Source organism: Colobus angolensis, unplaced genomic scaffold, assembly GCF_000951035.1.
Source record: "Colobus angolensis palliatus isolate OR3802 unplaced genomic scaffold, Cang.pa_1.0 Scaffold353, whole genome shotgun sequence".
NCBI classification, from domain to species: domain Eukaryota; kingdom Metazoa; phylum Chordata; class Mammalia; order Primates; family Cercopithecidae; genus Colobus; species Colobus angolensis.
The window spans coordinates 1,144,474-1,160,379 of NW_012116855.1; the positions used below are offsets into that span (position 1 = coordinate 1,144,474).

The following is a 15,906-nucleotide window of genomic DNA, read 5'->3' on the forward strand; positions in this document are numbered from 1 at the left end:
GAGTGAGACTCCATCTCCAAAAAATAAGAAAAAGGAAATTAGGCCAATTAATAATTGAGCTGGGCTCAGTGGCTCATGCCTGTAATCTCAGCACTTTGTGGGGCTAAGGTGGGAGGATCATCTAAGCCTAGGCATTCAAGAACAGCCTGGACAATATAGGGAGACCCCATTTCTATTAAAAAAAAAAAAATTAAAAAAAAAAACACACCTGTTTATCTTGCAGCCCAGGGTGAGTGGAAAAGTATGGCTGAATGTAAAGCAACAAATATTTTATTTATTTTACTTTCTATACTTCTTAAAAGAAAGTTTATTTATTCCTAGTAAATAAATACTACCTTCAGTAAGTCCTATCTTAAAACATGGTCAGTAGATTCTTGGAAACTGCAACTTTGAGCAAAGTGACATACTGTAAACTATAGGAACCTTAACTCTTGTTTCTATCTATTAGCCTATGGTAAAATAGATTTCATCATACAGTAAGTTGTTTCACTTAAAGTCTCAATTTCCAGTAACTGATTAACCTTATTAATTGAGGACTTAACTGTATTTATTTGTTAGGTTTGTGAACTGTTTGCAATAGGTCCATTATGTGCAAAAGGGATAGGAATATTTCCCAGTTGTCATTCTGTGTTATTAATGCTGTGTCCTTTACATCGCCACAACATTTCTGTGTGTTACTATGCATTCTCCAAATTGGTGTAGTTCCTCTTGCTTGTTGCTTATCAATTCCTTGAATTATTTCATGATTTTTTATATTGGCCTAATGACCTTATATGAAGATATATTCAGTAATGTTGGTAAGTTGTTAACATTTACTATTTCTCTTTTTCACTCTGAGCTGCTTCTCAGTTTTGCTTTTAGAAAGTGAGGAAGTACATAAATGTCAAGTTCTGAAAATTGTGTTTAGCTAAAATGTTTAAAGTTATGTGAGACAGTAATAACAAAGTAGTTTACTAAGTAAAGTAGTAACAAAAATGACAAATTCAAAACTATTCAGAAGGCTGAAATAACAACATTTATGTTACTAGACACTAATGTTATTATCTTAATCTGATCATTGAATTTTGCACTTAAATTAGTGAAAAATATGCAAACCTTTATTTTCAGTACTGTTTTTGAATTCTCCTCACACAAAGCAGCTCATCATTAATAAGCATCCTCCTGATACATTTTTGTATATGTCTCTGTAAGCTCTTACCTCATTATGTTCATATTGTAAATATTTCCATATTTATATATTTCCTTTCTAGAATGTGGATTACTTTACCTACTTTAGAATCTCACTCTGCTAGCTTGTATCTGCACATTGGTCATTACTCAGTAAATACTTATAGATTGCATGCTAGGTAATGTAAAAGAAAAGGAAATCTATAAGTACATTAAATAAAAAGACAGTATTGTAGATTGATTGTGACAAGCTCTTACAATACTTTTCTGAGAAGTATTTATGATCTTTTCAAAGACCTTTTATCATATTCAGTATCTGAGAGCGAATCCTAGAAATTCTAAGGCTTAGTTCCCTTTGTTCCATTCACTAGCTATTGTGTGATTTCCTTAACTTTTTACCTTGTAATTTTTTCCAACCATTTTTGAACCATGTTATTTTACTTTTATTGTTTGCAGTACTACCAGCACTAACACAGAAGCAGTAAGACTGTAAGACCCAAAAAAATACATATCCACAGTAATCCCCGGTTCGTGTTTTCTCTACCCCTAAAGAAAATTGTTCTTAGGTCAATAATTCTAAGTTGATGTTTCACAGTCTCTGTATCTCAGTGGGATCTTACTGGTCAAAGGAAGTTTCAACTTTTGAACATTTCTACTTTTGGATAATCTAAATATTTTTACATTTAGATATAGTCTTCACATAGTAGTGCTTCCTGCCAACTGGCATATCTGTTTTGGCAGCTTTTGTATTATTGCATGAACAGCAACGTTTGTTGATCATTTAAACATGTTATTGCAAAATGCCTCTGGTATTTAATAAAAATAAAAGTCTTATAAAGTTAATCTAGTGAAAGCACAGTTGTAAAACATTAGATGTGCTGAAGGTCTCATATCTGTAATCTCACCTAGCTGCTCACTTGACTTAACCTAATTGATGATAAATGTATCAGTAAGAAGAACAAAATTATAGCACACTTCATAGTTGCGCAAAATATTACCAAAAGTGGTATCTAAGCTTGTAGATATATAGAGAAATGTTCTCAAGGTATTAGGTCTCTGGACTTAAGACTAAAATGACTTATGTCTCTCTTTTTCTATTTTTTCCTCATTCAAAAATGGTACTTTAAAGACACTCTTTTTGTTTTATATGATTAAATTTGCAAGCTTAACTGTGCACAGGAAGAATTTGTTATTTTGCTTCTTCCTCTTACTGGTTTGGTAGAAGCAAACCAAGATTATTTCAACTATCATTTTCCATTTATTTATTTATTTAGGAAACATTCTTTGAGCAGCTGCAATATCCCATGTTCTGTACTATGCTCTGAACTAAGAACTCTGAGACACAATCCTTAGCCTCAAGAAGTTAAAGTTAAAATTAAACCTGAAATTTCTGTTGAGGGGCATGGTATTAATAATTACTTGAAATGAGTATCCTGTTGTCGTTCAAATTTAATTATGGCTGCTAGACATTTTTTGTTACTTTCTACTACGCTGGTTGGGCATGCTGATATGAAAATGATTTTAAAGGCTGCGTGTCTGCCAGGAAGCTATGATAAATCAGTTAGAATCCAATAGGAAATATTAAACCCTGGCCATTAATCATACTGTGCTCAGCAGTGTGCATTTTTAGCAAGTCATTCTTCACCAACTTTTCCTTCCATCTGAGGCCCAACTTTGGTTTAATTGAAATTCATTAGAGACTTAAATTTTATGTAATTAACAGAAAACTTAAGAAATGCACAGTAGCTGTGTCAGTTGTTACAGGCTGCAAGTGGTTACTCTTTAATTGCTGTCATAATGGCCCATTAGTCATGCCTCTGAAGAGTTGTCAGATGCTTTTTTCTCTTTCTGAAACATCTGTGTTATTTAATAAATTGTATAAGCAAGCAGAGTTTGCACAGAATACTAAATAAGTTGAATAATCACCTTTCTAGAGACATTCTTTGAAGTAATATTACTCTGTGTGCAACATTTCTGTGCTACCCTTGGTAATAAAACTTGGAGAGTTGTCTTTCACGTCCACGTGTTAATGGGATATTAACAAAATGTTAATCTTCTCAACCTTGACCATCTTCCTTTGTGAGGCAGCATATTATGCGGCAGGGATTCTGCAGCATTACCATGTAAGGTTAAAAGTTAAGGAATTGTTTTCATTCTGTGCTTATTTCAGGAATCTAGAAAATGGTTTTTGATTTGTAGTTCTTGAAGAGGTCTTTCACATCCCTTGTAAGTTGTATTCCTAGGTATTTTATTCTCTTTGTAGCAGTTGTGAATGGGAGTTCAGTCGTGATTTGACTCTCTGTCTATTATTGGTGCATAGAAATGCTTGTTATTTTTGCAGATAGATTTTATATCCTGAGACTTTGCTGAAGCTGCTTATCAGCTTAAAGAGATTTTGGGCTGAGACGATGGGGTTTTCTAAATATACAGAGAGGACATAAAGAAATGGACAAACATTACATGCTCATGGATAGGAAGAATCAATGTCATGAAAATGGCCATAATGCCCAAAGTAATTTATAGATTCAATGCTATCCTCATCAAACTACCATTGACTCTTCACACACTTAGAAAAACTACTTTAAATTGCATATGGAACCAAAAAAAAGCTCGTATAGCCACAACAATCCTAAGAAAAAAGAAAAAAGCTGGAGGCATCATGCTACCTGACTTCAAACTATACTACAAGGCTACAGTAACCAAAACAGCATGGTACTGGTACCAGAACAGATATATAGACCAATGGAGCAGAACAGATGCCTCAGAAATAACGCCACACATCTACAACCATCTGATCTTTGATAAACCTGACAACAATAAGCAATGCGGAAAGGATTCCCTATGTAATAAATGGTATTGGAAAAACTGGCTAGCCATATGCAGAAAACTGAAACTGGACCTCTTCCTTACACCTTATACAAAAATTAACTCAAGATGGATTAAAGACTTGCATGTAAGACCTAAAACCATAAAAACCCTAGAAGAAAATGTAGGCAATACCATTCAGGACATAGACATGGGCAAAGACTTCATGACTAAAACACCAAAAGCAATGGCAACAAAAGCCAAAATAGACAAATGGGATCTAATTAAACTAAAGAGGTTCTGTACAGCAAAAGAAACTATCATCAGAGTGAACAGACAACCTACAGAATGGGAGAAAATTTTTGCAATCTATCCATCTGACAAAGAGCTAATATCCAGAATCTACAAGGAACTTAAACACATTTATAAGAAAAAAAAATCCATCAAAAAATGGACGAAGGATATGAACAGACACTTCTCAAAAGAAGACATAAAATTTATGCAACCAACAAACATGAAAAAAAAAGCCCATCATCACTTGTCATTAGAGAAATGCAAATCAAAACCACAATGAGATACCATCTCACACCATTTAGAATGGCGATCATTAAAAAGTCAGGAAACAGCAGATGCTTTAGAGCATGTGGAGAAATAGGAATGCTTTTACACTGTTGGTGGGAGTGTAAATTAGTTCAACCATTGTGGAAGATGGTATGGCGATTCCTCAAGGATCTAGAGTCAGAAATACCATTTGATCCAGCAATCCCATTACTGGGTATGTACTCAAAGGATTATAAATCATTCTACCATAAAGAAACATGCACATGTATGTTTATTGCAGCACTATTCACAATATCAAAGACTTGGAATCAACCCAAATGTCCATCAGTGATAGACTGGATAAAGAAAATGTGGCACATATACACCATGGAGTACTATGCAACCATAAAAAAGGATGAGTTCATGTCCTTTGCAGGGACATGGATGAAGCTGGAAACCATCATTCTCAGCAAACTAACACAAGAACAGAAAAGCAAACACCGTGTGTTCTCACTCATAAGTGGGAGTTGAACAGTGAGAACACGTGGAGCCAGGGAGGGGAACATCACACACCAGGGTCTGTCAGGGGCTGCGGGGCAAGGGGAGGGATAGCATTAGGAGAAATACCTAATGTGTGATGGGTTGATGGGTGCAGCTAACCACCATGGCACGTGTATGCCTGTGTAACAAACCTGCATGTTGTGCACATGTATCCCAGAACTTTTAAAGTATAATGAAAAAAAAAAAAGGAAAATGGCTTTTGAGCTCCTGAATGGAACAAACTCCAAACTGTGTTCTTTATATCTTCCTTCAAAAATAAAAAGTGGATATCTTTGTCAGTTGGATATGCAGCTATGTTTTGAATTACTGCCAAGGACTTCAATTAAATGTAAAATTAGTTTTCCTGTGGTTATTCTTCCTGTATATTGCTTGAGATAATTTAAAAGAAAGATACCAGAGTATTCAAAATAGTAATTCACCAAAAAATCAGTAAACTCTGATTTTAATGTGGAATATGATTAAGGAGATTTCTAGATGTTCCATATGTAGAGAGTGTTGTTGGGAAAAATTATATAGTTTTCTGAGAGAGGTGAGAAACAAACTCAAATGATCACTTTTAAGGCAATAAGAAATAATCTTTGGCCAGGCATGCTTGCTCACACCTGTAATCTCAGCACTTTGGGAAGCCTAGATGGGTGGATCACATGAGGTCAGCAGTTTAAGACCAGCCTAGCCAACATGGCAAACCCTGTTTCTATTAAAAATACCAAATAACTGGGTGTAGTGGCAGGAGCCTGTAATCCCAGCAGCTTGGGAGGCTGAGGCACAGGTGAATGACTTGAACCTTAGAGGCAGAGGTTTCATTGAGCTGAGATCACGGCACTGCACCCCAGCCTAGGTAACAGAGCAAGATTCTGTCTCAAAAGATAAAAAAAAAATAAGAAAAATAAAATAAATCTTTTACTCTATCTTCCTTCAAAGGCAACTGGTCTTCAACGGTCTTCAAATTTCTAGCCTCAGTGAAATTTTGTAACTTAGGTTCTACAAATAGAAAATAATACTTGCCTTTACGAATGTTTTAAATTGGCACTTTTGTCTTTAACCACCCGTTGTATCTTTCGTGTAAATGTGATGGAGTAATAAAGAAGCTGTGAGAGTTGTCCAAATACATTATAGTAACATTATGAACTAGAGTGATACACTAGAAAAGCAAAGGAAATGATGGATGTGATAAAATCTAGCAGAATAAGTACTTGATTCTTAAGTCTAATGACTAAATTAGATGGATGCTCACTCTGTTGTAAAGTGTGTGGACAGTAACAGATACTGGCACTTTGGAAACATTTTCAGTTGACTCCAGCATGGATCTTTTGTAGATGTTGTTAAAGTTGACACCATTTTTAAAAAGTGTTTAGAATGTAGACTCATTCTAAATGACCAGCTCATTCTAGACCAACTTCATGCATTCAAATTTTAAATTGGATTCAAGCAACAAATGTTTAAAACAAAAAGCTTTTACTATGTAAAAACGTATCCTCAGAAATGGTATAATTATTCAGATACATTTTACGTCTTCCTGTTAAAGAGCTGAAACTTTTCAATTAGAGCCAACAGAATATTCATTGATTTTAGTAGGTTTTTTTTAATTTTGAAATTTGCAATTTAAGCAAAATAGTTTTAAATTTTTTACATTTGTGAATGATCAGTAGTAGCAACTGGCTGTTTTTCACCTTTATTTTAACCTTGGCTATGAATCTGAGATTGAAAAACCACTACATGCTGACCCTATAGTGTAGTGTTGAAATGATTAGACTCTTGAAATAGACCCCCTTGTTGTGATTTCCTACTTAGTATTGCTTGTATGTGACCTTCATCAAACCAGTACACCCATTTTTCTTGTTGGTAAACAGGGGAACAACAATTGTCCCTACCTTATAGGATTAAATGAATTCATATTTAGAGAGTGCTTACAACAGTGCCTCGAATTCTAGTTACTACTGTTTCTAATAAAGTACTTAGGAGATATCTCATATTTCCAATTATGATTAATGTATGCACACTGATAATTCTGCAGGTTTTAAGTTGTATTCATTTCATTACAAAATGGAATTCGTATAGAGGTATGAGTTTTTTCAAATGTTAAGATATGTTTCCTTAGTTTTCTTATTTATTCTTGAGACTATTTTTATACTAATTATGCCAACTGGAATTTTTATAGCACTTTATAAAGCTTTAAAATAATTTATCTCACTTTATGGTGTCTCTAAATGTGCATTATCTCATTGTACCCTGTATATAAGATGCAGTGAATTGCCCGGGGTCACACAGCTGTAATTGGAGAAAGTAGAACTAATTCCGAATGTCTGTGCTCCTTTTCTGATTCACTATGCAGGCTTTTATGGGCCTCCCAAATCAGAGCTAGAAGAGTCTAGATTCACCAATGTCTTTTTCCCTTGTCCATCATAAGATAAACCAGAACCAAAGATCTCTCCCACTCTGGGGCATTTTGTCTAAGATTACTATTAACTATCCTTCTTTATTCTTTCATTCGTTCTTTCAGCCAGGAGTTACTGAGTTTCTGTGGGAGATACTGTGCTTTGAAAATTCTTGGTATGATCCAACCTATTCTCAGTGCATTTATATACATATAATTTTTCCAGTTATAATTGCTGTGTTTAAAAAAAGATCTGTGACAACCTCATAGCTACATGAAATACAGCAAGGTAATATAAATTAGAAGTTATTGATAAAGGAAAAAATGCACACATGCATATGCATACACATACAGTAAAAATATAAAATGCACTCCAAAATGAGACTTAGGAGGCCCTATGTATATACCCTACAGCCCTTGGTGTATGTTATATATGTGGGAAGGCATAAAGTGATTGACCTTAAGTCAAAGTATGCCTCTAATAATCAGACTGAAAGCAAATAAATTATACTATATATAATGCTATCTTGAAAAACATTTAAAAGAAGATACTTAAGATATAGTATGTCTATCTTAGCAATATTTAAACAGAGTATGGAAGGTGATTGATACATGATGATGATGAGATGGTACTAACAATATTCATTAATATTCATTTGGGTTTTTACATAGAGTATTTGTGGAGAATGGAGTATTATGAAGATTTAAAATTTTTTTCTATTTGTTTGTCATTGTTTTTTATCTGAGTTTACCTAAAGTTACATTTTTAAGTAATGTCACTGACTTACAGTATTAATGGTTGAGATGTGAGTCTGAATTATTTTACTATATTATGAGAAATGACAGAATCTAGTTTCAGCTGTGTATTGTATTCACTGATAACTTATGTATCCTTTGGTTTAGAAGTATTTCTTTTTTGAGGAAGTGAAACCTACTGAGTCATTTAAAATAGACGGAGTCCTCAGTACTTCCTCTTAACATTCACGGAATGGTGGGAACTAGAAAATGAGTTATTTATTGGTCTTTCTTTTCCATTAACACGTATTATTTGATATTGCATTAAGTATACATTGACAGAAACATTATTTTAATTATTGTATTGAAGACATTTTTCATGTGTATTTAATCAACCATCTGACAGAAACTAGGGCAGAGTAACTAAAGTAGCATTTGAGACTTTGTCGTTAGATATAATTTGCATGTGACAGTAGTCTATTTATAAAGTGTGATGAAGTCATATTAGAGTAAGTCCATTAGAGACACATTCAGTGTGATCTGTGCTTGCAAACCAAAATTAGTGTTCGTTGCAGCTGTTTGTTGATCTGATGAGTAATGTACACTCTCAACAACAAAACTGAAGAGAAGATGTATTTTGTGATATCTACTCTTATAATAGGTACTCTTAACACACATTGGTAATTTGTATAACATTAAACTTTCAAGTAGCATAGAGAAAAATCTAAATTCAGTTTTAGATGAACAGTTCTCTGTTTTTTCTTGTGTTATAAAGACACAATTATTGCCTTTCACCTCCTCCCCCTTCAAAACTCAGTATTTTCAGTTACCTCTTATGAGGAAATAGATCACATAAACTGGAAATCATCCTTAACCAGAGCAATATGTGAGTTGACCCTGGAGGTTCAAAGAGAAACTTACATAGCCTAATAGTGTGGCTTGCACATTCTATGCACTGTACTAAAAAATAATGTGACTTTCATGATTTTGATTGGGTGGAATAATTTTTAGTTATGATAATTGTACTGGAATTAGGTCTTTAAAAGGTTCTTGGTTTTTAGTTTTGATACTAAAATATTTACCGATGAATTTATATAATGTGTAGGAGGTACTTCAAAATGATCTAAGAGTGGAAGAAACGAGAACATACAGATAAAACTGGATTGGGGATGAATTGATAATTGTTGAAGTCGAGTGATAGGTACTTAGAAATTTATTATAGTTTTCCCTCAAATTTTATGTGTATCTGAGATTTTCTACAATAATTTTTTTAAATGTATGAGTAAATTAAGCGACTACGTAGGTCTCAAAGTACTGCTTTCTGTTCTTCATGGGTTAAAGACAGAGGGACCATCAGATCTTCAGATCTTGCTTTCTTTTTTTTTCTTTTTTTGGCACAGGGTCTTACCCTGATACCCAGGCTGAGGGCAGGCATGCTATCGTAGCTCACTGCAGCCTCAAACTCCTGGTCTCAAGCGAAGCCCCCAGCTCAGCCTCCCGACCAGCTGGGACTTCAGGTGTGTACCACAACACCTGGCTAATTTTTTAAACATTTATTTTTTGTGGAGACAAGGTCTTGCTTTGTTGCCCAGACTGGCACAGCTTGCTGTTAAATAAAACTAGCTTTTTGAAATTGTCTTATGTAAATCTGTAAAAGTATTCCACTATAGGTACCTAATATGGATCCCTTTTGACTTTTATAACAAGGGAAGTTTTGCCTGGATGGTAATGTATATTGAATATGACTTCAAATTTAATATTCTTTTTGTAAGAGAAAGATTTTGTTTTTTCTTATTTACTCCTGTGTTAGAAAATATCATTGCAAAGAGGTTATCAAAAATAGAAGAACTAAATCTTGGTTTTATTATCTGTAAAATGATGGAGCAAATAATATTTAATGTATTTTGAAGCCTGCTGGACATGAACATGTTTGGTGGGAAAACTTGAAGGATTCTGTATTTATATATCTGTATTTCTTTATACCACCTTAGTTCAACTATTTTACCATTCCAAGTTTATTTTCCAAATTATGTACAAGCAGATGAATAAGGGAATGTTGCAATTTATTTTTCTTAAGCAAGCTCAGTGTTTTTTGTTTTTTGACACATTGTTTGGCAAAGGAGGTGTTCAATTTGTTGAGCTGAATGAAGTTCAGAAAGAATAAACTATCACAAGATCTGCCACAAAGTAGATGCGAGGTAGTTGTTCAATGAGAAGAGAGTGAGAGTTATTCCATCCTTGATCCAAACATCACTGTTGGGCAGGTAGATCACTAATTTCCTATTAAACTCAGTGGACAGGACAGTCCTGAATTAATTGTGGAACAGTTTCTTTAAAGACATCAGCTCTCTGCATCCCTTGTCTTGCCACTAAAATGGTGCTATTTCATCCTGTTTCTCCCTTAAAGTAATTTTGTGATTTTTACTACGTTTAAATAACACATTGCTAAAGTCAGAGTATAATGCAAAACCAAAAATAGGGTGGAGAATATCATATACCATCTTATCTCTAGAAAGCAATGTTGTCTGTACGGAAAGAAAACAGTCTTTTTATTTCCCTGCAAATTGTGAATTTTTAATGTAGTTAGTTTTGAGAAATGAATGTAGGAAACTTTGAGCAAAATGTCCAATAATGACCAGTAAATACTTTTCCAGCCCAAAAGTATTTGCACAAATCTTTTTGTATCATATTGTTTAAAAGCAAGATAAGGGGCAAAACTTAGTCTCTCACAGAGAACTGTATATTCCAAATGAGTTGTGTGTCAGGATGAGAGGCTTTCAGGACAGATGATGGCTTTTGATTATAAATGTACACATTTTCATTTTTCCTAATTGTGTATAGATTTTAAAATACACAGGCAGTTAAAACAAATATTCAGCCACAGTTAGATGCACAGGTATTGTATTTTTCTCACCGATACTACTGCTGTATTATGAATTTTTACCAAAATGTACTTTTTAATGGAATGTTTAGTTAGTATTGCTGTCTTTTCATAAGGAGAGACATGATTCAATTTCCAGTTTTCTTCAGGACTCTAATGCCTTGATACATTAGAATAATAAGTGAACATTCAGGAAAATAAAGAGGTTTCTTTTCTTGGGAAAATTGAACTTAAAAATTTTTTTTTTCTTGGGAAACTGAAGATACCATTTAATATATATTTTGTTGACTCCCTGTTCTACACACACTACCTCTTCAAGACAAATCTTCCCCCACCTCCTACCCCATAAACTTTTTTTAGGGGGATGATTTTTATAGTTGTAGAACATTAGCGTTTCTCAGTACTGTTTATTTTGAAACCATGCATTTTCTGTTTGTTTAGGAGTCGGATGGTCAGGGCTGCCCTTTCTGTCGTTGTGAAATAAAAGGAACTGAGCCCATAATCGTGGACCCCTTTGATCCAAGAGATGAAGGCTCCAGGTGTTGCAGCATCATTGACCCCTTTGGCATGCCGATGCTCGACTTGGACGACGATGATGATCGAGAGGAGTCCTTGATGATGAATCGGTTGGCGAACGTCCGAAAGGTAAAACTAGAAACATGGGTTTAGTTAGGGTGGTGTGACCATATGAAAAAGAAATGATGCTGTCATAAATGGAGTATGACTGAGTGTATTTGAGTTTACAAAAGAAGCACACACACATACTAGGCTAGGCCTATACAGGGTCAGGATCATCAATGTCACTGTCTTGTACCTCCACATCTTGTCCTGCTGGAAGGTCTTCAGAATCAGTAACACACGTGGAGCTGTAATCTCCTATGATAACAATACCTTCTTCTAGAATACTTCCTGAAGAACCTGAGACCATGTTACAGTTAACATTTTTTCATTAGTAGGAGTATACTCTAAAATAATGATAAAAAGTATAATATTGTAAGTACATAAACCAGTAACATAGTCATTTATTATCATTGTCACATATTATGTGCTGTGCATAAGTATATGTGCTATACTTGTATGCAGCTGGCTGCAGAATAGGTTTGTTTACACCAGCATCACACAAACGCGTGAGTAATGCTTTGTGCTACGACATTAAGATGGCTATGATGTCACCCACCAGGCAACAGGAATTTTTCGGCTTCATTTTAATGTTACAATATCTTACAGGATCACCATGGTATATGTGGTCCATTACCAAAATGTCGTTGTGCAGGGCACAACTATAATGTTGACAGGCTGATATAATCATAGATTGAGAGAGAACTCGATTATACTCAAGGTACTCTCATTGGTTTTAAACATCATAATCAGAGGTGATGAGAGTGTCTGTATAGAATTAAACATCATCTAACACTGGCAGTAGCAAATCTGTGAAGAAAAAATTTAAGCAGGGGAATTATTAAATTTGGAAATTGTGAAACTGAATTTGATTAAAATATTCTTTGTTCAATTCTAGAAGAAGTGTCTGATTGAGTTTTTTCTTCATGGGAAGGCTGTCTCACTGTTTGGCTTCTAAGAGGTCACATAAGATTTACTTTTGTGAATTTACCAGAGTCTGAGTTTGCTCATCAGTGCTGTTGACTCAGAAAAATTGACCTTGTCAGTTCACTGAGAATGGATGTTACTGCCCAGTTTAAGTTTATATAACCAGGTACACAACAGACTAGTCAATGAACCAGAATGCCAACTGATTAATTTGCACACCAGAAATACAGTGGTCAAGGGAGGTAGACTCTTGGATATCAGGCTATTCCCTGTACAGGAAGATACATGAAATCCCAATTACTTTCACAAATTTTTTGCTCTCAAAAGCAGAGAAATGGGATTGAGTGGTGTGAAAGGTCTTGCATATATGGTGCCATCCTTCCTCCTGACTTGGGCAGACATGGCTAATCAGTCATGATACTTATCACCACTGAGTTCAGACTTGGCCTACAGAACCTTTTCAACACAGCCCTGAAGATCTTCCACTATAGTTCATTAGGTTTTGGCAGGTAGCATGAAACCTATTTGCCACTGTCACTAGATGCAGTGATGATAATGTGTAATGGCATCAGATTGTATTCACTGTATTCATCTATCTCTGTAGTAAGGAAATGCTTGGTACTGGAATTTCGACAAGGCATTCCTTTGGGTTACTTCATTTTTAGAACTGTGTCCGAGTTTTCCTCTTGGGAAACTCCTGCATTTTCTCCCTCCCAGTGTTCCCTGCTGACCAAATACATTCCCTTAGGATATTTTTACATACAAATTTTTACATAGGGAGATATGTTAACATCACCAACATGGCTACTCTCAAATTCTGCTTTTTTCTGGAATGATTTTTATTATTTATCTTATTGGTTTTTCATAAATTTTATAATTTAACCCTCAGAGAAACTACACATGAGTTCACTCTTTACTCCTGAAACGTATAGTTTTTATTAATAGTTTGAATTATGGGATTTTTTTTTTGACCTAAGAAATGGAAGAAAGAAAGTAGTTATTCCTCAGAAATCCTAAAGGATGAACAAGAAAAATAATATCAAATTGAAACAGACTTGAGACTTGAATCTCAAAACAAAGTTAACTTAAGGAAGACATGAAATAAAGCACCAGTTCTGCTACAGAGTAGTAATGGGATGCCAGGCAAGTTGTATGACCTCTTTCTTCCTCAGTTTACCCCTTTGTAAAACAGAAAAATAATAGTCGCTTCTCTATTGGGTGTTGTGATGATCAGTTGGGATCAAAGACCTAAGAACCTAGAAGAACGTCAGGTCACCAAAGTCATAAATGCTTACTATATTATTACCAATGTTAATTAATAATACTATGTAATACATAGTCTAGGACATACTCCGTAATCTGCGTTAGTAGAAATCATTTCATCACTATGCATGTGAGAGAGCTACATATGGGGCATTGGTGATATTAATGTACTGTTCCCCAGAAGACGTAAGTGTGAATACAGGCTTTACAATGTACAAATACAAACAAATCACATGACTAGTCTGAGCCTGATTTCCTCTTCTGAAAAATGAGAAGAATAATACCTCCCTAAATTGTTGAGAGAATGACATGTGTTATTAATGCTGGTTTTATTGATTTGTGACCCTTTTTACTGAAAGCTAAAAATAATTTTACATTTTAAATGGTATATATTTAAATTACTATATTAAGTACCTACAGAATGTTCTTGATTTTACATCTTGTCCTAAAATATTCACTACCTGGCCCTTTAAGAAAAAGTTTGCATTCCCAGGTCTAGGACATAGTAAACATTTAAAGAATGCTTATTGAATGGATGCATAATGGAGAATGACAGAAAAGTATTTGAGATACAACAGCTCAAGTAGTTCAAGTGCCCCAGGTAGCAGTGCTTTTTTTTTAGATGTGAAGACATTTCAATTTTCTTTACTAAATGGGTTTTCATCTTCAATGATCCATGTCAGAGGGTGGGTCTAGGCTTTAAGAGAAATTTTTAAAAGAATTTTGTATACTTTACTCCTTGGGAGAAAACAATATTTGCCCTATGTGAATTTGGGAAAAGTTGCAGTCTCAACCTGCTTTCCATTGAATTAAGTTGAAGCTTGAGCCTCTTTTCAGTAGTGGCACTAACAGTAGAAAGGAAATGCTGGGAACATAACATGAGAAGCAGAATGTTCCAAGGTGGCTCTAGTGTTTCTCCTTGATCTTATCACCCACTCCCAAGACCATTCATATTTCATTGTGAGCTTTCTGGCACACTGGTGAGCTTTCTGTCAAGGAAGCTGAGAGATTTTTACATTGATCCTTTCTGTTTTTTACCCCATAAAGAGTAGAATGATGATCTGAATCCTTACTGTCCTAGAAGTCATACTTCAGTAACTTATTTGGCAGTCAGCAGTGTCGTTTAATAAAGCTTTACTTCACTACAATCTTGTTATACTTTCCTGTGGCAGTTATATAGTTTAGAAATGTATATCACTTGTAATTATTTGTTTTTAAGTTAAAGAGCTATATTTCAATTAAATATCTTTATGTCTACTCATCTGCCTCTAGTCAATTAAACTGATTGTGACTTTTATAGCATTTCATAAATGTGTACCACTTAATTTTCAATAAAACCTAAATTTTTATGTAGATACAAGCATAATTCTTTCTGAATAATTTGGAAAATATTGCTATGATGTTATGTTCTTATAGTGTTTTATATATACTTCTATATCAGGAGCTATACTAAATTGTTATTTAAAGGACTATCTTTTCTATTAGATTATTAACACTTAAGGCCAGGGACAATGCCTTGTGTTTGTGTTCCCAGGCACCTAAATGCACTCAATTACTATTTACTAAGTGAACTAATAAATGCACACACCTGCACACGTGTTCCTTTAGGGCAATAACCTAATCTTACGCATGTTTTAAACTTTGTTCCAACCTGAATACTAATATGTATATACACCGAACATCAAACTAATAGATTTTCTCTACTTTTTCCTTACAGGAGTGGTTATAAACAAATGTTACATGGTCATCTTGACACCGTAGTTCTTCTACGTATATGTTCTCCCTCCATTTTTTAAATCATTCTTCGTTCATTCATGCATTTTCATTCATTGACTCATTCATTTATTTTTTAATTAACTAGTTAATTAATTTAGAGCTGGAGTCTCACTTTGTTGCCCAGGCTGGAGTGCAGTGGCACTGTCTTGGTTCACTGCTACCTCTGCCTGTCTGGTTCAAGTGATTCTTCTGTCTCAGCCTCCCGAGTAGCTGGGATTGCAGATGCCTGCCACCACGCCTGGCTAATTTTTTTTTTTTT

At 34.6% G+C, this 15,906-nt stretch overlaps 1 protein-coding gene across 2 annotated transcripts in view; it reads left to right on the forward strand.

The window, feature by feature from the left end:
* The window catches only part of CBLB (Cbl proto-oncogene B, E3 ubiquitin protein ligase), a 216,023-nt gene that overhangs the window by 139,481 nt on the left and 60,636 nt on the right, over positions 1 to 15,906 (forward strand). For both annotated transcript variants that reach the window (XM_011952954.1, XM_011952953.1), the window contains exon 10: positions 11,505 to 11,708. In XM_011952954.1, coding sequence (XP_011808344.1) covers positions 11,505 to 11,708 — 204 coding nt within the window. The remainder of the gene's footprint in view (positions 1 to 11,504; positions 11,709 to 15,906) is intronic.